General features: G+C 41.2%; 1 protein-coding gene across 1 annotated transcript in view; it reads right to left on the minus strand.

The window, feature by feature from the left end:
* Positions 1–24,475, minus strand: part of LOC139381115 (cGMP-dependent protein kinase 1-like) — a 148,057-nt gene that overhangs the window by 104,623 nt on the left and 18,959 nt on the right. Inside the window, exon 2 of the mRNA XM_071124404.1 lies at positions 20,968–21,134. Coding sequence (XP_070980505.1) covers positions 20,968–21,134 — 167 coding nt within the window. The remainder of the gene's footprint in view (positions 1–20,967; positions 21,135–24,475) is intronic.

Here is a 24,475-nt window from a genome sequence, read left to right on the forward strand (position 1 = left end):
GGCTATAGAAATTGACAATACAACAATGCAACAAATATATTGATCATCTCAGCAAGGTTTTACCTGTGGTCGTGGAGCTGGGTGGAAGTGCGATTAAAATGGAGTTGATATAAACATCCACATTTGAATGTCTTTTTTTCGTTATTTTATTTTATTAATGAAAGCATAAAGATGTTGATGAAGAAATAGTGTACTGCAGTTTTGAGTTAGAAATGTAACACTTTAGAGTACTTAAGCATCAAATAAATTGCAAGTTGAGGGATTTTCACAATAGTAGCCGGGCTATAAAAAGTGTATTGTCCTGCTAATAGGAAACATTTGCATGATGGGCTACATTCTTTATTGCAGGGGTTCTTAAACTTTTTCAGCCTGGGACCAAAATGAGAAATTCTGTGTTTTCCTGGGACCCAAGCTTAGGAAAATATGCAACTATACATAAATATTGGTACATTTCATTGCCCTTATGCCTAAAACAAATGAAATATAGACAAAAACAAATAACAAAGAAATTAAATATCCATATAAATATACATTAATGTTTATTTTCCCTCATTAAAAACACTCGTACATATGTAAGGTTATATCTAGGTTATATCTATATCTAGGTTGGAACTGTTGCTTTTAAAATACAATAAATCATTTTCATTCTGAACTGGAATAAACTGATTGAGCACATCACACAGATTAATAGCAGAACACACACACATGCAAGTTTCGCACCACATAACCTCAGCAAAAAAGAATACGTCCCTTTTTCAGGACCCTGTCTTTCAAAGATAATTCTTAAAAATCCAAATAAATTCACAGATCTTCCTTGTAAAGGGTATAAACACTGTTTTCCATGCTTGTTCAATGAACCATGAACAATTAATGACCATGCACCTGTGGAACGGTCGTTAAGACACTAACAGCTTACAGACGATAGGCAATTAAGGTCAGAGTTATGAAAACATAGGACACTAAAGAGGCCTTTCTACTGACTGAAAACACCAAAAGAAAGATGCCCAGGGTTGCTGCTCATCTGCGTGAACGTGCCTTAGGCATGCTGCAAGGAGGCATGAGGACTGCAGATGTGACCAGGGCAATACATTGCGATGTCCGTACTGTGAGATGCCTAAGACAGCTCTACAGGGAGACAGGATGGACAGCTGATCATCCTCACAGTGGCAGACCACGTGGAACAACACCTGCACAGGATCGGTACATTCGAGCATCACACCTGCGGGACAGGCACAGGATGGCAACAACTGCCCGAGTTACACCAGGAATGCACAATCCCTCCATCCGTGTTCAGACTGTCCACAATAGGCTGAGAGAGGCTGGGCTGAGGGCCCGTAGGCCTGTTGTAAAGCAGGTCCTCACCAGACATCACTGGCAACAACTTTGCCTATAGGCACAAACCCATCGTCGCTGGACAAGACAGGACTGGCAAAAAGTGCTCTTCACTGACGAGCCGCGGTTTTGTCCCACCAGGGTTGATTGTCAGATTCACATTAATCATTGAAGGAATGAGTGTTACACCGAGGCCTTTATTCTGGAGCGGGATCGATTTGGAGGTGTAGGGTCCATCATGGTCTGGGGTGGTGTGTCACAGCATCATCGGACTGACCGTGTCATTGCAGGTAATCTCAATGCTGTGCGTTACAAGGAAGACATCCTCCTCCCTCATGTGATACCTTTCCTGCAGGCTCATCCTGACATGACCCTTCAGCATGACAATGCCACCAGCCATATTGCTCATTCTATGCGTGATTTCCTGCAAGACAGGAATGTCAGTGTTCTGCCATGGCTAGCGAAGATCCCGTATCTCAATCCCATTGAGCACATCTGGCACCTGTTGGAATGGAGGGTGAGGGCTAGGGCAATTCCCCCCAGAAATGTAAGGGAACTTGCAGGTGCCTTGGTGGATGAGTGGGGTAAAATCTCACAGCAAGAACTGGCAAATCTGGTCCAGTCCATGAGGAGGAGATGCATGGCAGTACTTAATGCAGCTGGTGGCCACACCAGATACTGACTGTTACTTTTGATTTTGGCCACCCCTTTGTTCAGGGACACATAATTCTATTTATGTTAGTCACATGTCTGTGGAACGTGTTCAGTTTATGTCTCAGTTGTTGAATCATATGTTCATACAAATACTTACATGTTAAGTTTCCTAAAAAACAAACGCAGTTGACAGTGAGAGGCTCTTCAAGACAACTGCAGAAAAAAGATAATGTAAACCGCGAAGCACACGGGCATATCCCTCTCACACTCACGCAGCAACCAAACTGAGCAGAGACCGCTGCTAAGCAGAGAGTGCACTTGGCCAAATCAATTCCAATAATTAACTAAATAATTATAAATTTACTCTGACACATTGCGACCCACCATTAACAGGTTTGCGACCCACCATTAACAGGTTCGCGACCCACCATTAACAGGTTTGCGACCCACCATTAACAGGTTTGCGATCCACTATGGTTCGCGACCCATACTTTAAGAAAGGCTGCTTTATTGTAACCACAATGTCACACATAATTTGTATCTACCTTTCCAATTACTTTTCGAGTTTGGGAATTACAAATGTGCGCTTTCTTTTTAATTACATTGTTTTAGTTCGAACGTGCAGACTTTTTTTCTTTAAATTATTGTTTTATGTAGGATGCTACATTTTTGACCAGTTGCAATTGTAAGTAGGCCTAATAAAAAAAAACATCCTACTTCTATTAGGCTGTTAAGCTTCATAGCCTACCTCAGCCAGTTAAGTTATTTTATATAAGTCTGGGCTCAGTTGTTGTTTGTAAAGTCAAATTCAGAATTCAAAAGGCACTCGCACATCTGAACTATCTTTTTTGCAGGTGCATGGCAACAGCCAGATAAGACGAGGAAAAAGAACAAGGAACCTGCACACTGCTCTTGATCGTATTACTGATCTATAATAAGCTCTACGTATCGGCCTCACGGCCTTCGTCAGAACTTTTGTGAGTTTTTTAAATTAGCACCATTACAGTATGTAAACCTAGCCACCCCCACATCTGTTCCACTCATCAAATGAGGTTGGAGGCGAAGGAAAAACAAATAAGTGCTACCAAATATAACAATATGCATTTCATAAATATTCAAATAAAGTGGGTACATAAAACATATTAAACCCATCTGTAACACCACAATGAGGACATCGACCTACCAAGCAAGTTTTCATAAATGAAACGTCAGAGTAATCTGAAATAGGGGCATAATTCATGTTCAAATTTACAACATAACATACATAGGCATTTCATCATTAAGACCTTTAGGAAATAATGTCTGGAGGGCGAAAATCCCAAAACATTCTCTTTTACTCAGAGAATTATTTATATCACCTCTTCTGTCTGATATCTTAACTTTCTCTATGCCACAAAATCTAAAAGGTAGAAATGTCATGTTTTAGGTCATTAAAATGTACTGTGACTGGATAATCGCTGTCGTTTCTCCTAATTGAACTTTGATGTTCACTGATTGTCTGTTTGAGAGAACAAGAGGTTTTACCTACATAGCACAGCCCACATGGACATTTAATAACGTAGGTAACGTGGGTGGTGGAGCACGTAATAATGTCATTTATTTGGAACCGTTTTCCTGTATGTGGGTGGCAGAAATATTCACACTTCATCATATTGTTGCACTGTGCGAAACCTCTGCATTTATAGCTACCATTTGGAAGAAGAAGAAGGTGTAAAAGAGCCTGGCTGATTTTCTTTTGAGGCTGGCAGTCGGCATGGACCAATTTATCGCGTAAATTGCAACCTCTCCTATTTACAATCAGTGGTGGATTCCTAAATTCAGCAGGCAAAGCTGGGTCTGATGATAAACCAGGCCAGTGTTACTTGACCGCATCTCCCACTTTTCTGGACTTCAAAGTACAGTGCCTTGCGAAAGTATTCGGCCCCCTTGAACTTTGCGACCTTTTGCCACATTTCAGGCTTCAAACATAAAGGTATAAAACTGTATTTTTTTGTGAAGAATTAACAACAAGTGGGACACAATCATGAAGTGTAACGACATTTATTGGATATTTCAAACTTTTTTAACAAATCAAAAACTGAAAAATTGGGCGTGCAAAATTATTCAGCCCCCTTAAGTAAATACTTTGTAGCGCCACCTTTTGCTGCGATTACAGCTATAAGTCGCTTGGGGTATGTCTCTATCAGTTTTGCACATCGAGAGACTGAATTTTTTTCCCATTCCTCCTTGCAAAACAGCTCGAGCTCAGTGAGGTTGGATGGAGAGCATTTGTGAACAGCAGTTTTCAGTTCTTTCCACAGATTCTCGATTGGATTCAGGTCTGGACTTTGACTTGGCCATTCTAACACCTGGATATGGTTATTTTTGAACCATTCCATTGTAGATTTTGCTTTATGTTTTGGATCATTGTCTTGTTGGAAGACAAATCTCCGTCCCAGTCTCAGGTCTTTTGCAGACTCCATCAGGTTTTCTTCCAGAATGGTCCTGTATTTGGCTCCATCCATCTTCCCATCAATTTTAATCATCTTCCCTGTCCCTGCTGAAGAAAAGCAGGCCCAAACCATGATGCTGCCACCACCATGTTTGACAGTGGGGATGGTGTGTTCAGCTGTGTTGCTTTTACACCAAACATAACGTCTTGCATTGTTGCCAAAAAGTTCAATTTTGGTTTCATCTGACCAGAGCACCTTCTACCACATGTTTGGTGTGTCTCCTAGGTGGCTTGTGGCAAACTTTAAACAACACTTTTTATGGATATCTTTAAGAAATGGCTTTCTTCTTGCCACTCTTCCATAAAGGCCAGATTTGTGCAATATACAACTGATTGTTGTCCTATGGACAGAGTCTCCCACCTCAGCTGTAGATCTCTGCAGTTCATCCAGAGTGATCATGGGCCTCTTGGCTGCATCTCTGATCAGTCTTCTCCTTGTATGAGCTGAAAGTTTAGAGGGACGGCCAGGTCTTGGTAGATTTGCAGTGGTCTGATACTCCTTCCATTTCAATATTATCGCTTGCACAGTGCTCCTTGGGATGTTTAAAGCTTGGGAAATATTTTTGTATCCAAATCCGGCTTTAAACTTCTTCACAACAGTATCTCGGACCTGCCTGGTGTGTTCCTTGTTCTTCATGATGCTCTCTGCGCTTTTAACGGAACTCTGAGACTATCACAGTGCAGGTGCATTTATACGGAGACTTGATTACACACAGGTGGATTGTATTTATCATCATTAGTCATTTAGGTCAACATTGGATCATTCAGAGATCCTCACTGAACTTCTGGAGAGAGTTTGCTGCACTGAAAGTAAAGGGGCTGAATAATTTTGCACGGCCAATTTTTCAGTTTTTGATTTGTTAAAAAAGTTTGAAATATCCAATAAATGTCGTTCCACTTCATGATTGTGTCCCACTTGTTGTTGATTCTTCACAAAAAAATACAGTTTTATATCTTTATTTTTGAAGCCTGAAATGTGGCAAAAGGTCACAAAGTTCAAGGGGGCCGAATACTTTCGCAAGGCACTGTATATGTAGTTGTGAACATTCCAGAGTGTTCTTTAGCTTCAGCAGGTCTTTTTTTCTAGCAGTTCATCTCGTGTTTTCCCCACTGCCAAATTAAGAGCTTCATCCACACATTGTGGAGAATAGTCAAATTCGTCATTGGAACCACTTGATATGACTGGTCATATAAATACCTTGGGACCCAAATGCATAATGAGTGCTCTAACTCCCCCTTGTGGTGGTCTGGAGCAATGAAGCCGTGACGCTGGGTACCTCTAAGTTCCGTGGTGTAAGCTCGCAACTTTTAAAGGAGGAACCACTGTATGAAGAATAAATGTATGACCTTATTGTTGAGGAGCTCTTCACAGCAGATTTATACAGAGTGAGAATTAAAGACTCAGAGATCCCTCACAAATGACACATTAAGGCTCTCTCTTAGGCATGTTCTTCTATCCCACGGACTGGGAAAAATAACCAATATTCTCTCCTGGGATGAATAGAAGATATAGATCCTTCACATACTAACCATACAGAGACAAAAAGAAGAGGGGACTGACAGAGAAAATAAAATAAGTGGATAGAAAGGGAAAAGTTGGACAAATAGAGAACGAGATAAATAATAAGGAGAAGGAAACGTTAGGGTGAAGAAGGGAGAAGGACAGAGAGTGAGAAAGAGATGTTGGGAATGATAGGGGAAACTAGAATAGGCAGTAGTCAAATAGAGAGGAATAGAAGGATAGATGAGGGATGGAGAAAGACAGGAGGACAAAGATGAGGGAAATAGGTTGACAGATGAAGAGACCGAGTGAATGTCCACATTGAGTTTAGATTAGTTTGCACTCCATGTCCAGGAACTATTTGCACATAAATTACACGTTTGCTAATTTTGTGTGTGCCAGAAGGATAACAGTCTGTTTGGCCATGTGCATGTGTGTTCGCTTCTGCAAGCAAATCAATAATGACATTCTGAATGGTGTGTATTAGTCTCTATTACATGTCCTTTTAACCACAAGCTCTATCTTTGCAAACAGCTAATTTTATTTGTTTATTTTATTTATCTATTTCTGAAATTACATAATTATTTTAACAGAGTAGAGATATTATGTGCAGTGGATTTGGAAAGTATTCAGACCCGTTGAATCTTTTCCACATGTTGTTACGTTACAGCCTTATTCTAAAAATCTTTTTTTTTTTTTTAATCTTCAACAATCTACACACAATACCCCATAATGACAAAGCAAAAACAGGTTTTTACATTTAAAAGAAAATCTAATAAAAAGACGTAAATAATACATAAGTACATAAATATTCAGACCCTTTACTCAGTACTTTGTTGAAGCGCCTTTGGCAGTAATTACAGCCTTGGCACACCTGTATTTGGGGAGTTATTCCCATTCTTCTCTGCAGATCCTCTCAAGCTGGCAGGTTGGATGGGGAGCGTCACTGCACAGCTATTTTCAGGTCTCTCCAGAGATGTTTGATTGGGTTCAAGTCCAGGCTCTGGCTGGGCCACTCAAGGACATTCAGAGATTCAGAGAATCATTCAAATTGATTTCTGCTTTGTATTGGCTGTGTGCTTAGGGTCGTTGTCCTGTTGGAAGGTGAACCTTCGTCCCAGTCTGAGGTCCTGAGCGCACTGGAGCAGGTTTTCATCAAGGATCTGTCTGTACCACGTTCATCTTTCCCTCGATCCCGACCAGTCTCCCAGTCCCTGCCACTGAAAAGCATCCCCACAGCATGATGCTGCAACCATCATACTTCACAGTAGGGATGGTTCCAGGTTTCCTCCAAGGGGATGCTTGGCATTCAGGCCAAAGAGTTCAATCTTGGTTTCACCAGACCAAAGAATCGTGTTTCTCATGATCTGAGAGTCCTTTGGGTGACTTTTGGCATACTCCAAGTGGGCTGTCGTGCCTTTTAAAGAGGAGTGGCTTCCGTCTGGCCACTTTACCATAAAGGCCTGATTGGTGGAGTGCTACAGAGATGGTTTTCCTTCTGGAAGGTTCTCCCATCTCCATAGAGGAACTCTGGACCTCTGTCAGTGACCATCGGGTTCTTGGTGGTTCCAAACTTCTTCCATTTAAGAATGATAGAGGCCACCGTGTTCTTGGGGATCTTCAAAGCTTCAGCCATTTTTAGGTGCCCCTCCCCAGATCTGTGTCACGACACAATCCTGTCTCGGAAATCTACAGACAATTCCTTCGACTTCATGGCTTGGTGTATGCTCTGACATGCAATGTCAACTGTGGGACCTTTTTTAGACAGGTGTGTGACTTTCCGAATCATGTCCAATCAATTGAATTTACCACTGGTGGACTCCAGTCAAGTTGTAAAACATCTCAAGGATGATCAATGGAAACAGGATGCACCTGAGCAACAAAAGGTCTGAATACTTATGTAAATAAGTTATTTCTGTTTTTTTATTTTTAATACATTTGCAAAAATTAACCCCAAAAAGTTTTTTTGCATTGTCATTATGGGGTACTGTGTGTAGATTGATAAAAATACATAAAAAAGTATACATTTTAGAATGCGGCTGTAACGTAACAAAATGTGGAAAAAGTTAAGGGGTCTGAATACTTTCCGAATGCACTGTATATGTAGCTACTTCACTTCCCCATTCTCAGATATAAAGTAGATATCAAATGAGAAAAAAAGTGAAAGAGGAGAAAAATAGGATTGTTTCACTGCTCTTTTTTCAGAACAATCTCTTTTTCAAACTTCCTGATTACATCAGAAGTCCCATCAACTCTGGGAGAGGACACACATAAAAACACACTAAATACTTTTGACGGGTTTCCCCAGCCTGCTAACCCTGTGGGCTTACAGAATAATATCCCGTGCTAATCCTCATTCAGAAAGAACATGGGAGAGAATGCAAGAAGGGGGAATCATGTAAATGTCATCTCAATTAAAGGCCCCCCACCTGGACACCCTTGGGGCCACCATTACACCTCCACTGAGCTTCCTGGACTAATTAGAATCAGTGTGGAAGGTGATGGTCTTAGCAAGGGCCTAATGAGACACACATACAAACACAAACGGACATGCACATATTTTACAGCCCATTTACAATATTTAATTGAGAAGGGTTCAAGTGTGTGACTTTTCACTTCTGAAACTTTCTCAATAGAAATTGACAAATCTACCAGTGTTCAACAGCAGGTTGAATCAAACCTTATTTACCTACCATCACTTCGCATTCAAAGCAGTATGGAAGTGAAAACATGTCACATTTCTGTCAAGACCTCCAAACATCTCTACTTCTACTTCACTGGCTGCAGAGTCCCCAAAACAAATAACTACTACCAGAGATTTCCATTATTTTAGTTGCCTAGCAACCATCAGGTGCGTGTCACCATTTTGTGCATTTTCTGACAGCTGGAGGTTTCCTTTCGATGTTGTTCTGAGTGCAGGAGCATTTTTGACTTGTGCTGCTTTCAATATGACGAACTAATGAATCAATTGAAGTAAATTAGAATGCAATTGGATATTTGTTAATTCATTCATCCATTTAATATATACTGAACAAAAATATAAACGCAACATAAAGTGTTGGCCCCATGTCCATATGCACAAAAAGCTTCTTTCTCTCAAATTTTACACACACATTTGTTTATATCCCTGTTAGTCAGCATTTCTCCTTTGCCAAGATAATCCATCCACCTGACAGGTGTGGCATATCAAGAAGCTGATTAAACAGCATGATTATGACACAGGTGCACCTTGTGCTGGGGACAATAACAAAAATGTGCAGTTTTGTCACAAAATACAATGTCACAGATGTCTCAAGTTTTGAAGGAACGTGTAGTTGGCATCTCCGACTGCAGGAATGCCCACCAGAGCTGTTGCCAGAGAATGTAATGTTAATATCTCTACCATAAGCTGCCTCCAAAGTCATTTTAGAGAATTTGGCAGTACATCCAACCGGCCTCACAACCGTAGACCATGTATAACTATGCCAGCTCAGGACCTCCACATCCGGTTTCTTTACCTGCGGGATCATCTGAGACCAGCCACCTGGAGAGCTGATGAAACTATTGGTTTGCACAACCAAAGAATTTCTGCACAAACTGTCAGAAACCATTTCAAGGAAGCTCATCTGCGTGCTCGTCGTCCTCACCAGGGTCTTGACCTGACTGCGGTTCGGAGTCGTAACCGACTTCAGTGGGCAAATACCTCACCTTCGATGGCCACTGGCATGCTGGAGAAGTGTGCTCTTCACAAATGAATCCCGGTTTCAACTGTACCCGGGCAGATGGCAGACAGCTTGTATTGCATTGTGTGGGTGAACGGTTTGCTGATGTCAACATTGTGAACAGAGTGCCCCATGGTGGTGGTGGTCTTATGGTATTGGGCAGGCATAAGCTACAGACAACGAACACAATTGCATTTTATCGATGGCAATTTGAATATATAGAGATACCGTGTTGAGATCCTGAGACCCATTGTCATTCCATTCATCCGCCCCCATAACCTCATGAAAAGGTGCAGCCCGTGTCGCAAGGATCTGTACACAATTACTGGAAGCTGAAATTGTCCCAGTTCTTCCATGGCCTGCATACTCACCAGACATGTCACCCACTGAGCATATTTGGGATGCTCTGGGTCGACGTGTACAACAGCATGTTCCAGTTCCCGCCAATATCCAGCAACTTTGCACAGCCATTGAAGAAGACAACATTCGACAGGCCACAGTCACCAGCCTGATCAACTCTATGTGAAGTTGATGTGTCGCACTGCATGAGGCAAATGGTGGTCACACCAGACACTTACTGGTTTTCTGATTTTCTGTGACCAACAGATGCATACACTATCTGCATTCCCAGTCGTGACATCTATAAACTAGGGCCTAATGAATTAATTTAAATTCAGTGATTTCCTTATATAAACTGTAACTCAGTCAAATCTTTGAAATTGTTGCATGTTGCATTTATATTTTTGTTCATTATACATAAATAACTCCATTGCTTTGATAGCGTGTCATTTAATATGTTGTTGGTTGGTGAAACATGAGTCCTTCATTACCATTTACACTCACTAGAACGATTTAAACCAGTTTTGATTTCCTTTTGATTGCCTCTCTTTGTTAATTGCTTTTTTGGCACTGTGTCATAAGACATATCATTGATCCCATTTCTGAGCTCCACTCGAGGGGAAAGACAAGCCAGATGGTGTTTCTTCACTGCCTTGACTCATTGGCCAGTGAGCACCAAGCCCAACTCTCTAAAGCCTTGTTCACATTGGCAGTTTGAAGTGACTCAAAAAAAAGTATAAATGCATATTCGAGTCTAATCTTCTTTTTCCTGCAGTCTGGACCGCTTAAAGGGAATCGGATATTTCGATCCACATTTCAAACCAACTTCGTAGGGGGTTTGAAGTCAGATACAAATCTGATTCCTGACCATTTAACTGACGGTTATGGGTGAAGACCGTCACGAACAGCTGACTGAATGACCACAATGCAGCAGCAGCACACATAGAAATATAATGAATAGAACATGCTTGGAACCTCTAACTCTGGCAATTTGACTGGTAAACTCATGGGTACAATGGCAATGGCTGCCTAATATTATGATGCAATAATTCCATGGTAATGTAGAATGTTCATTCAAATGATATAAACTGATGTGGCTCATGCAATGGAAGGTATGTTTTGTATTGTTAGTTGAGCTGAATCAACAAATCACAGCACATAATCTATTTTACTTTCTGCTTTGCTCTTATGGGTACACTCGCAATGGCCGCCAGTCCACCCATGATAACACCATTGACTTGAATGGGGATGCCCGTTCTATTCATTATATTTCTATGGTAGCACATGCAATCAGGAGTGGAAGAAAGGAGAAAATTTGTGTCCATTTTTTGGGGGGTGCTATTCAAACAGTTATTACAGTGACCACAGTCCTTTGGCTGGCCAATTACCATCATCCAAAATTCCATGACCGTCACAGCCCTAATTCTAACAGATTAAAATGCACATTAGCATAATGTCAAACATTGACAAAATCTATATCGTCAATTATCATAAACAAACAAAAATATAATATAAATATACGCAAGTACATAAATTTATAACAGCAAATGTCAAATAGAGTACACAAACAAGTATTTGTCTCTCCGCATTTCAAGTCGATTGCAATGATTCTAAGAGATCCAGTAGTTTACAAGATGACGATGGAAGGGGATGGCGGGGAAATTTAGCGGATTAGCCCATCACATGAATAAAATATCCACAATGAATGAAAAGTGAATGAAAAGTGAATGAAAAGTAAACACCTGTATACTTTTATATTAGATTAATATGCATACAAAGACTAGAAAATTAACAGTTATTCAGAGCACATCTGAATGGGGGTATAGCTGGACAATGTCAACTAGAGTATCATAGGAAAACAAGTCAAGGTATTTCACAACATTAACAATAAAATCAAGCGTCACGCAAAGTTGGCCATTGTTAGTTTTGGAAACATACCAGGAAATGGATACAAAAAATGTAAATGCTCTGTTAGTCTAACTACGTCTTTCGAGGGAATTTGCATAAGCCTCAGCCAGTGTGAATTGTTTGCCAAAATGTGTCAGTTTTTTGTCTGAAGGGTTCTATACATGGTAGTAACATCTAAAACCGGCCTTTAATCCAACAAACTGAGCTCTAATAGTAGCAAATACATCACAATACAACATTTCTCAAGTGTGGTCGAAAAAAATAATTGGGGAGTGTGTCCAATTGAGTGTGTCCAATTTTTGTCAACAAAGCACTAAATCACAGAGGATGACCCTTTTGACTTTAAATCCCCTGAATCCAATTGTGTGGATTAACTAGACTCTTAGAGAAGTTCTGAGAAGAGAACAAGGGAAAGTCTGGACAAACTTGGGATCAAAAGATGGGGTTTCAGCTTAGGGTTGGATGTATTCAGATTTTAATATTGTCATACTGTCCTTCTTTCACCCCAGGATTTACGGTATTACTGGTTTAGTACAAAAGGGAGCACCAGAAAATGCAAAAAAGCCCATTGGGTGTCTAGTACACCAAATGCTAACAAAATTAGCACAAGTAATAGCGAATTACATGGATGCTACTAGCAAATATGCTAACGAGTGCAAACTAAAATTAACAAATTGCAAAGACAGGCAATCCAGGTCATAACGTTATACATACAGTGAATTCAGAAAGTATTCAGACCACTTGACTTAAAAAAAAAAAAAACTATGTTACAGGCTTATTCTAAAATGGATTAAATAAACACATTTCCTGATCAATCTAAACACAATACCCCATAACAACAAAGCAAAAATAGGTTTTTTGAAATTTTTGCAAATGTACCGAAGAACTCCACTGAGGAACTCTGGGGCTCTATCAGAGTGACCATGGATTCAAGGTCAACTCCCTGACCAAGGCCCTTCTCACCCAATTGCTCAGTTTGCTCGGGTGACCAGCTCTAGGAAATGTCTTAGTGGTTCCAGGAGCGGACCGGTCACCCCTGCTGATGCGCAGGAACCTGTTGCCGACTGGAGCGTGGGAACCTGACAGACCGGCTGAGGCGTGAGAGCCTGTAGCGGCTCCTGGACCCGACGTCATTCCCACCGAAAAATAAATAAATAAATAAATAGATACACTCCCTGACGCTTCCCTTAGCCGAGTGAGGCGTTACTCTGTAACGATGTGCGCTGAGAGTCTGGAAGCAAGTTCAGGGAGTAAGTGTTTTAATAAATAAACACAACATAATACCAAATAAGAAACACGAACAACGCACAGACATGGCACAGGAACAGAAACAATAACGCCTGGGGAAGGAACCAAAGGGAGTGACATATAGCGTCCAGGTGAAACTGATGACGCGCAGGTGCGCGTAACGATTGTGACAGGTGTGCGCCATAACGAGCAGCCTGGTGACCTAGAGGCCGGAGAGGGAGCACACTTGACAAACACTGTTGACTTTAAATATAAAATGTGACCCCTGTCAATATACAGCTGGTATTCACCTGCTCCCACTTTCTCAAGTTCTGCTATTTACAAACAAACACATGACTGGCTCAACTGTTCTGGGGAACTATGTAAGCTTCATAATGTAAAATAATGTGACAGGTGAAATAAGAACGCATTCTGCTTTCATCTCCTAACACATTGCACAAGTTGACTGCAGCTATTAAACAATTGCTGCAAATATTAAAATGTATTGAAAAACTTCAACGATATTGACAGTATTCAAAAAACATCCTGTGGCTATTTCCAAATACCCCGGGTATACGGTATATGAGGTATACCCCCCTAGCCTAGTTCAGCTGAGGCCCTCAACAAAGCTGCCTCTACTTAGCAGGGAATCCAGTACAAGACAGGCACCCAACTGAAAATAATTCTGACTGAATTAATATCATTACTACAGCTTTATAACAAAATGGGAGTTTAGTGAATTAAACACTTGATAGTAATTGGATCTGAATAACCCCATTATTATCCCCATTATCGACCTGCAAGAGTGTTCAGATTTTAAACACCCAATCAGGACCCCTGATAAACATGGGCGTCAGTCTCATTCCTTAACTGTAATCAGTGTTCAAGAGCAGCTCCATGTCGACTACACTAGAACAGAGTATTAAGTCAAATCCATTAATTTAGGTCATTACTTATCAAATTGAGAAGTTCTGCAACAATTGAATTTAAAAAAGGTCAATTTAACAGTAAACGTAATAGTGGATAGCTTTCCCCTGAAGGAGAGCTATCCACTGAAGAAGAGCGGCCACCATGGGGCTAACAGCTCATTACAAACAGCAATGAAATTGAGTCACACCAATGACATCAGAAACAATGGCCAGAAGATGCTGGCACTGTGGTGCTGGGTGACTGTCACAGGCTTTGGGAGGACACAGCCAGCAGTCCTGTCGACAGTCCCGTTTTAAAGGTCACAGACTCTGAACTTTTTCCAACTTAAATCAAGGCTCTTGACCTCATGGTTAAACTACTAACATGTACCACTAAAGCAGATTGTGTGTAGGAAGAGACCTAGAGGGGAAGTAAGGACAGAAGGTGTGCTGTGGGATTATTTAAGATAGTCTTCAAAGAGGTAGGGTTTCAGATGTTTTTGGAAGAAGGGCAACAGGGCGTTATCCAGGGTCACACAAAGGTTCTTTGCACTCTGGGAAAGGGACACCATGGAGTTGTCAACCGTGATGGAGAGGTCTTGGAGCAGGCAGGCCTTTCCGGGAGGAAGTGCAGCTCCATCTTGCCGATGTTGAGCTTGAGGTGGCGGGCCGACATCCAAATTGAGATATCTGCCAGGCACACAGTGATGTGTGTCACCACCTGGGTGTCAGAAGGGGGGAAGGAGAAAAGTAGTTGAGTGACATAGGCATAGCAATGATAAGAGACACCATGTGAGAATATGACGGAGCTGAGTGACTTGGTGTATAGAGAAAAAAGGAGAGGTCCTAAAACCGAGCCCTGGGGAACACGAGTAGTGATATTACAAAGTGCAGACATAGATCCTCCCCAGGTCACCTGGTAGGAGCAGTCTGCCAGGTAAGATTACAATCCAAGAGTGTGCAGATCCTGAGACACAAAGCCCTGAAAGGATGGATAGGAGGATAAAACCAGAGAATCAGCTTTGGCAGTGCAGAGAGCCTCCGTGACACAGAGGAGGGTAAGTCTCAGTTGAGTGACCCATCTTGAAGCCTGACTGGTTAGGGTCAAGAAGATTGTTCTGAGAGAAATAGCAAGAGAGTTGGTCATAGACAGCACTCAAGAGTTTTGGAAAGAAAACAAAGAAGTGACATCAGCGGGGTCGAGTGTTGGTTTCTTGAGGAGGGGAGCGTCTCTGGGCATTTTAAAGTCAGAGGGGTCAGGGTTGAGTTGATGAGGAAAGTGAGGAATCGAAGAAGGTCTACAGATATGTTCTGGAGAGGGGATGCGGGTCATTCGGGCAGGTTGTCGAGCGGTCGGACCTCACTAGTCGCAGGATTTCATCTGGAGAGAGAGGGGAGAAAGAGGTGAAGGCGCAAGGGTAGTTCTGTGTGAGTGGGACCAGTGGACTTAATAGGCTGAGTGAATGAGGAGTGGATGACATCAACCTTATTTTCAAAGTTGTTGACAAAGTTGTCCACAGAGAGGGAGGAAGGAGGTGGAGAATAAAGGAGGGAGAGTTTCCAAGGGTAGAGGCAGAAGCTTGAAATGTATAGTGATAGAATGTGGCTTTAGCAGCGGATACAGAGGAAGAGAAGGTAGAGAGGAGGGAGTGCAAGGATACATTTCCACTCAGCTGCACGCAGCCCTGTTCTGTAAGCTCGCAATGAGTCACTCAGCCACAGAGCAGGAGGGGAGGGCCAAGCCGGCCAGAAGGAAAGGGGCCAGTGCTAGTCATAGGTAGCGGAAAGGGAGGAGAGTAGTGTCAAGGGGGCAGAATCAGGAGACATGAGGGAGAAGGATTTAGCAGAAGGGAGAGATGATAGCAAAGAAGAGGAGAGTAGTAGGAGAGAGAAAGCGAAGATTGCAAAGATGAATGACCATCTGTGTAGGGGCTGAGTGGGAAGGGTTGGAGAAGAGGGAGACAGGAAAATAAACAAAGTAGTGATCAGAGACCTGGAGGGAGGTTGCAGTGAGATTAGTAGGTGAACAGCCTCTAGTAAAGATGAGGACAAGCATATTACCTGCATTTACAGTGGGAGGAGACTGAGAACAGGTGAGGTCAAAAGAAGCAAAGAGGGGAAAAAAAGAGGTAGAAAGAAATTAATCGAAGGCAGATGTTGGGAGGTTGAAGTCGCCCAGTTCGATGAGTGGTGAGCCATCATCACTACTGGATTAAAAATATATATAATCCCTAATACATACACCCTGAGGGGTGAGGTAGATCATAGCACAGAATCTAACAGATTGATCTATACACAGATCACCTTGAGGAAAACTAGCCCTGAGTGGATTCCACCTCTATTACACACACATACAGTACAAAATAAAGGAAACAACAACACAAAGTTGTCTTAATAGGGTGTTGGGCAGCCAGAACAACTTCAATGCTCCTTGGCATTAAATCTAGAAGTGTCTGGAACTCTATTGGAGGGATGTGACACCTTTCTTCCACGAGAAATTCCATAATTTGGTGGATTGTTGATGGTGGTAGAAAACAATCCAGAATCTCCCATGAGTGTTCAATTGGGTTGAGAACTGGTGACTGGGAGACACACACATACACACACACTGTAAACCCCCTATGCTCCTTTGAGGCCCCTCTTTCAAAATCAATGAGATCTCTTCTTCTAGCCGTGTTAGCCAAAATAATGGGCAACTGGGCATTTTTATACATGACCCAAAGTATGATGGGATGTTAATTGCTTAATTAACTCAAGAACCACACCTGTGTGGAAGCATCCTTCAATATAATTTGTATCTCATGTTTACTCAAGTGTTTCCTTTATTTTGCACAGCTATTTTCAGATCTCTCCAGAGATGTTCGATCGGGTTCAAGTCCGGGCTCTGCCTGGGCCACTCAAGGACATTCAGAGACTGGTCCCGAAGCCACTCCTGCGTTGTCTTGACTGTGTGCTTGGGGTTGATGACCTGTTGGAAGGTGAACCTCTGCCCCTGTCTGAGGTCCTGAGCGCTCTGGAGCAGGTTTTGATCAATAATCTCTCTGTACGTCGCTCTGTTCATCTTTCCCTCAATCCTAACTAGTTTCCCAGTCTCTGCCGCTGAAAACATCCCCACAGCATGATGCTGCCACCACCATGCCTCACCATAGGGATGGTATTGGCCAGGTGATGAGTGGTGCCTGGTTTCCTTCAAATGAGGCACTTGTCAATCAGGCCAAAAACTTAAATCTTGGTTTCATGGTCTGAGAGATTTTAGGTGCCCTTTGGCAACCTCCAAGCGGGCTGTCATGTGCCTTTTACTGAGGAGTGGCTTCTGTCTGGCCACTCTACCATAAAGGCCTTATTGGTGGAGTGCTGCAGAGATGGTTGTCCTTCTGGAAGGTTCTCCCATCTTCACAGAGGAACTCTGGAGCTCTGTCAGAGTGACCATCGGGTTCTTGGTCAAATCCCTGACAAAGGCCCTTCTACCCCAATTGCTCAGTTTGGACGGGTGGCCAGCTCTAGGAAGAGTCTTGGTGATTCCAAACGTCTTCCATTTAAGAATGATGGAGACCACTGTGTTCTTGGACCTTCACTGCTGCAGACATTTTTTGGTACCCTTCCCCAGATCCGTACCTCGACACAATCCTGTCTCAGAGCTCTACGGACAATTCCTTCGACCTCATGGCTTGGTTTATGCTCTGACATGCACTGTCAACTGTGTGACCTTATATAGACAGGTGTGTGCCTTTACAAATCAGGTCCAATCAAATGAATTTACCACAGGTGGACTCCAATCAAGTTGTAGAAACATCTCAAGGATGATCAATGGAAACAGCTCAATTTCGAGTCTCGTAGCAATTGGTCTGTATATTTATGTAAATAAGGCTTTTGCTCTCTTTAGATTTGGAAATAAATTTAAAAACCTATTTTTCGTTTTGTCATTACAGGGTATCGTGTGTAGATTGATGAGGAAAAGCATTTATTTAATCAATTTCAGAATAAAACTAATGTAACAAAATGTGGACAAAAAGTGAAGGGGTCTGAATATTTTCTGAATGCACTTTATAAACAGTACAATCTGAAAACCTCTGCACACCCAAAACGTCAATCAATCTGACTGAGGCTAACCTTCTCACAAACACAATCAACTTGAAATGCCACAGTTCTGATATCTACCTCTTGATGTGTTCGTATTTTAGGTCTAGAGGCAAAGAAAACAGAGCTGTTGCTCTAAACTCAAAGTAATATTTAATCTTAAAGGAGTTTATTTTAGCAGCCATCCTGTTGAAGAGCCATCAGTGTCAGTGACAATGAGAAAGATCAGTCAAGAGAGTGTACTTCCTTCAACACTATTTTGCTGCTCAGTAGCCTACATGGATTAGCTGAGCTAGACCACCACAATGCAAATGTGTCCCTGACATTTTTCCATCATGCTCAATCTTGGTAATTTTTCATTGTACAGTTTGTGCAGCTATTTCAGTGATGTTGGGACTTTATGTGATTTATATTATCAATACAAATATATTCCGTCAGCATTGGCAGTGACAGGGATTCCTCCCACGCCCTGATCTAAAGAGCGCAAACACCTGTTTGGGTTAATTTAATCAAGAACACACAATGTTTACTGTACACACAAAAAAACTTGGTATTCAATCATTCTCTCTTGCAGAATATATAGACTTCTGTTTTGTCTTTCTAGGAAAACTCCCAGTTACCAATTTTTCATCCAATAAGGAATCCATAAACACTGCTACAGATTGCATAAATTAAATCAGTGGCCTGTATAAAATAAATGCTCCTCCAGTGGCATCAATCAATAACCGCTTCAATTAACTTGAAATGTCACTGTAACTATTACACAAACATACACATTCATTTCTGAGAAGTATCCCCCCACAGAGAGGCAGAGAATTTAACACCAAACAAAACGTATATGTTTTCCATTACTATGGGTCTGTGGAGGTTTATAGTGCAGTACATTGCCTTTGTCATTGTCAAGATCCCTTAAAGTCGCTTAAATGCTTTGCCACAATGACATTGTATAAAAAAGTCCTAGACAAATAAATCTTTCTGAGTTCTTTTTCCTTTCCAGAAAAGACCCAGGTTATTCTAGAATTCTGGAATGGAGCCATATAGACAACTTTTTGTGTCTAAAAAGATCAGAAAATATCTAATTTTAACTAAACGGACCATTCCAAAATCCCTTGAGATCCAGTCTGGACAGACTGGTCAAACTCTACAGTGGCTTACGAAAGTATTCACCCCCCTGGGCAATTTTCATATTTTGTTGCTTCACAACCTGGAATTAATATAGATTTTTTTGGGGGGGGTTGTATCATTTGCTTTTCACAACATGCCTACCACTTTGAAGATGCAAAATATTTTTTTATTGTGAAAACAAACAAGAAATAAGACAAAAAAAATGAAAACTTGAGCGTGCATAACTATTCACACCCCCCCATTCTTCAAGGCAAAACTGCTCCAGCTCCTTCAAGTTGGATGGGTTCCACTGGTGTACAGCAATGTTTAAATCATACCACAGATTCTCAATTGAATTGAGGTGTGGGCTTTGACAAGGCCACTCCAAGACGTTGAAATGTTTCCCCTTAAATAATTTGAGTGTTGCTTTAGCGGTATGCTTAGGGTGATTGTCCTGCTGGAAGGTGAACCTCCGTCCCAGTCTCAAATCTCTGGAAGATTGAAACAGGTTTCCCCTCAAGAATTTCCCCGTATTTAGCGCCATCCATCATTCCTTCAATTCTGACCAGTTTCCCTGTCCCTGCCGATGAAAAACATCCCCCATAGCATGATGCTGACAGCATCAAATTTCAATTTAGGGTTGGTGTTCTTGGTGTGATGAGAGGTCTTGGGTTTGCGCCAGACGGCATTTTCCTTGGTGGCCAAAAAGCTTGATTTTAGTCTCATCTTCCCAGAGTACCTTCTTCCATATGTTTGGGGAGTCTCCCACATGCCTTTTGAAGAACACCAAAATTGTTTGCTTATTTATTTCTTTAATCAATGTCTTTTTTTCTGGCCACTCTTCCTTAAAGCCAAGCTCTGCAGAGTGTATGGCTTAAAGTGGTCCTGTGGACAGATACTCCAATCTCCGCAGTGGAGCTTTGCAGCTCCTTCAGGGTTATCTTTGGTCTCTTTGTTGCCTCTCTGATTTATGCCCTCCTTGCCTGGTCTGTGAGTTTTGATGGGCGGTCCTCTCTTGGCAGGTTTGTTGTGGTTCCATATTCTTTCCATTTTTAATAATGGATTTAATGGTGCTCCGTGGGATGTTCAAAGTTTCTGATATTTTTTTATAACCCAACCCTAATCTGTACTTCTCCACAACTTTGTCCCTGGCCTGTTTAGAGAGCTCCTTGGACTTCATGGTGCCCCTTGCTTAGTGGTGTTGCAGACTCTGGGGCCTTTCAGAACAGGTGTATATATACTGAGATCATGTGACACTTAGATTGCACACAGGGGAACTTTATTTAACTAATTATGTGACTTCTCAAGGTAATTGGTTGCACCAGATCTTATTTAGGGGCTTTATAGCAAAAGGGGTGAATACATACACACGCACCACTTTTACATTGTTTATATTTTAGAATTGTTTTATTTATTTATTTTTCATTTCACTTCACCAATTTAAACTATTTTGTGTATGTCCATTACATTAAATTAAATAAATAAAAATCCATTTAAACTACAGATTCCAATGCAACAAAATAGGGAAAACGCCAAGGGGGATGAACACTTTTGCAAAGCACTGTAACTGTAATGGTTATTCCCACTTATGGTTATCCAATCCTGTTTCAAACAACAACAACAACAAGAACATTTTAGAGCCTCACACAACCTCACAAAACCCCAATGCCAGAAGTACAAATCTCAGTGTGTGATGCAGGGAGTGAGTAAAGATACTATATGTACCTTCCATGACGTAGACCAATGAGCCCACATCGCCCTCCTTGATGATGCAGCTGTCTTTGCCATACTCCACAGGGTACATGCAGTCCACGATCTCCTGGATCTGAGACAGCTCCAGGTTCTTCATGAAGTCATTGTCCAAGATGGCCTCCTTGATCAGGTCTTTGGACCTGGGGGGACAGAGGAGGAGGTAAATAAATGGGATTCATATGTCATTGTAAGGACATGTAAAACACTCATTGGCGATTAGTGTTTTCATTGGCATTGTTTAACTGGAGTGGATACACCCTACCCATTTTTCTGTCTCTATTTTTACATCGTACTGTACCTAGAAAAGCATGTTGGAAACACTGATTGCATAATGCCCTACAAAAAGAGTGTACCTTGTTTAGACATTCAGCAGTTTGTCTAAGGTGGAGTATTGTGAGCCTGCTGAATTTAAAATTATTATTCAACTGAATATTCAGAAAATACCCCGTTAACAAAATGTGTTCTAAATTCTGTGGTTTCAAGATGACTCTTATTATTTAAATTTGTTTCAAGAGCCGCAACAACCCAAAAAACAAAAGAAATCCATGCCAAATAGAAATGGATTGATTTGATTCATAAGTATCCTGTGTAAAGACAAATTTAGCTTAGACTTTTCTACAAGGGTAATCCACAAAGCTATTTTAAGAGATGTGAACTGACATTATTCTGTGCTATGAATATGCAGTGCAACCTGTTGCTAGGGGATGGTATAATGAACACTTCTAATTCAAAGTGCCGTAATCAAGAGGTCAGGTGTGAACATCTTAAGGATCAAACCCCTTTTGCAATTTTCACCTAAAAAAACATACCCAAATCTAACTTCTTGTAGCTCAGGACCTGAAGCAATGATATGCATATTCTTGATACCATTTGAAAGGAAACACTTTGAAGTTTGTGGAAATTGAAATTAATGTAGGAGAATATAACACATTACATCTGGTAAAAGATAATACAAAGAAAAAAACGTTAATATTTTTTAATCTTTGAAATGCAAGACAAAGGTCAAGATACAGTGGGTCAAAAAAGTATTTAGTCAGCCACCAATTGTGCAAGTTCTCCCACTTAAAAAGATGAGAGAGGCCTGTATGTTTTCTTCATAGGTACACTTCAACTATGACAGACAAAATGAGGGAAAAAAATCTAGAAAATCACATTGTAGGATTTTTAATGAATATATTTGCAAATTATGGTGGAAAATACGTATTTGGTCAATAACAAAAGTTTCTCAATACTTTGTTATATACCCTTTGTTGGCAATGACAGAGGTCAAACGTTTTCTGTAAGTCTTCACAAGGTTTTCACACACTGTTGCTGGTATTTTGGCCCATTCTTCCATGCAGATCTCCTCTAGAGCAGTGATGTTTTGGGGCTGTTGCTGGGCAACATGGACTTTCAACTCCCTCCAAAGATTTTCTATGGGGTTGAGATCTGGAGACTGGCTAGGCCACTCCAGGACCTTGAAATGCTTCTTACGATGCCACTCCTTCGTTGCCCGGGCGATGTGTTTGGGATCATTGTCATGCTGAAAGACCCAGCCACATTCCATCTTCAATGCCCTTGCTGATGGAAGGAGGTTTTCACTCAAAATCTCATGATACATGGCCCCATTCATTCTTTCCTTGACACTGATCAGTCGTCCTGGTCCCTTTGCAGATAAACAGCCCCAAAGCATGATGTTTCCACCCCCATGCTTCACAGTAGGTATGGTGTTCTTTGGAGGCAACTCAGCATTCTTTGTCCTCCAAACACGACGAGTTGAGTATTTACCAAAAAGTTATATTTTGGTTTCATCTGACCATATGACATTCTCCCAATCTTCTTCTGGATCATCCAAATGCTCTCTAGCAAACTTCAGACGGGCCTGGGCATGTACTGGCTTAAGCAGGGGCACACGTCTGGCACTGCAGGATTTGAGTCCCTGACGGCGTAGTGTGTTACTGATGGTAGGCTTTGTTACTTTGGTCCCACCTCTCTGCAGGTCATTCACTAGGTCCCCCTGTGTGGTACTGGGATTTTTGCTCACTGTTCTTGTGCTCATTTTGACCCCACGGGGTGAGATATTGCGTGGAGCCCCAGATCGAGGGAGATTATCAGTGGTCTTGTATGTCTTCCATTTCCTAAAATGCACCAGTCTTCCCAGACTGGTGCAGGTCTACAATTTTGTTTCTGGTGTCCTTTGACAGCTCTTTGGTCTTGGCCATAGTGGAGATTGGAGTGTGACTGTTTGTGGACAGGTGTCTTTTATACTGATAACAAGTTCAAACAGGTGCCATTAATACAGGTAACGAGTGGAGGACAGAGGAAGAAGTTACAGGTCTGTGAGAGCCAGAAATCTTGCTTGTTTGTAGGTGACCAAATACTTATTTTCCACCATAATTTGCAAATAAATTCATAAAAAATCCTACAATGTGATTTTCTGGATTTTTTTCTCCTTTTGTCTGTCATAGTTGAAGTGTACCTATGATGAAAATTACACGCCTCTCTCATCTTTTTAAGTGGGAGAACTTGCACAATTGGTGGCTGACTAAATACTTGTTTGCCCCACTGTATAACTAAGGAATCAAGGCGCAATTTAGATGTTGGCCACTAGATGGCAATAGTGTATGTGCAAACTTTTAGACTGAGTCAATGAACCATTGCATTTCTGTTCAAAATGTTGTTTCAAGACTGTCCAAATGTGCCTAATTGGTTTATTGATACATTTTCAAGTTTTTAACTGTGCACTCTCCCCAAATAATAGCATGGTATTATTTCACTGTAATAGCTACTTTAAATTGGACAGTGTAGATACATTAACAAGAATTTAAGCTTTCTGCCCATATCAGAAATGTCTATGTCCTAGAAAATTTTCTTTGTACTTACAACCTCATGCTAATCACATTAGCCTGCGTTAGCTCAACCATCCCACAGGGGGGACACCGATCCTGTAGAGGTTTAATTAGGAACATCTACATTTTAAGAAACCTAATAAATCAATGTAATATATCCTACACCATCTCAATAAATCCATTATTTATTTTAGGCAGGTCTAAAGAAACATTACGATATGAAGAAGAAAATGAAGCCTATTTCAGAATAACAGAATTGCATATTCATATGTTAGGCCCTGATCTGGCTATATAATATATCTGTGGGCTACACTAGTACATTTTGCAGGCAAGACTTGCTTATAATTCCTGTGGCATTATTTTATATTATTGTATAGTAAGAAGAACACAATTGATCATAGCTGAATAAAACAGAAAGTATATTTTCCCTGAACGATTTCCGAGGGAGTGCACACATGCACACATTCGGTGTTGAACGAGTAACAAAGTGATCATTTGAAACAGGTCCTCCTATTCTCAATTTAATCTGGTGTTTATTTTTTATTTTGAATGTCCCACAACAAAAAAATATTTCACCCGAAGACTGGACTGAACTAGAATAGCTCAGGTAGGCTACACCGATTGTAAAGAGGATGAATGTGTATCATTTTAAG

Source organism: Oncorhynchus clarkii, chromosome 23, assembly GCF_045791955.1.
Source record: "Oncorhynchus clarkii lewisi isolate Uvic-CL-2024 chromosome 23, UVic_Ocla_1.0, whole genome shotgun sequence".
In the NCBI taxonomy this organism is placed as follows: Eukaryota; Metazoa; Chordata; class Actinopteri; order Salmoniformes; family Salmonidae; genus Oncorhynchus; species Oncorhynchus clarkii.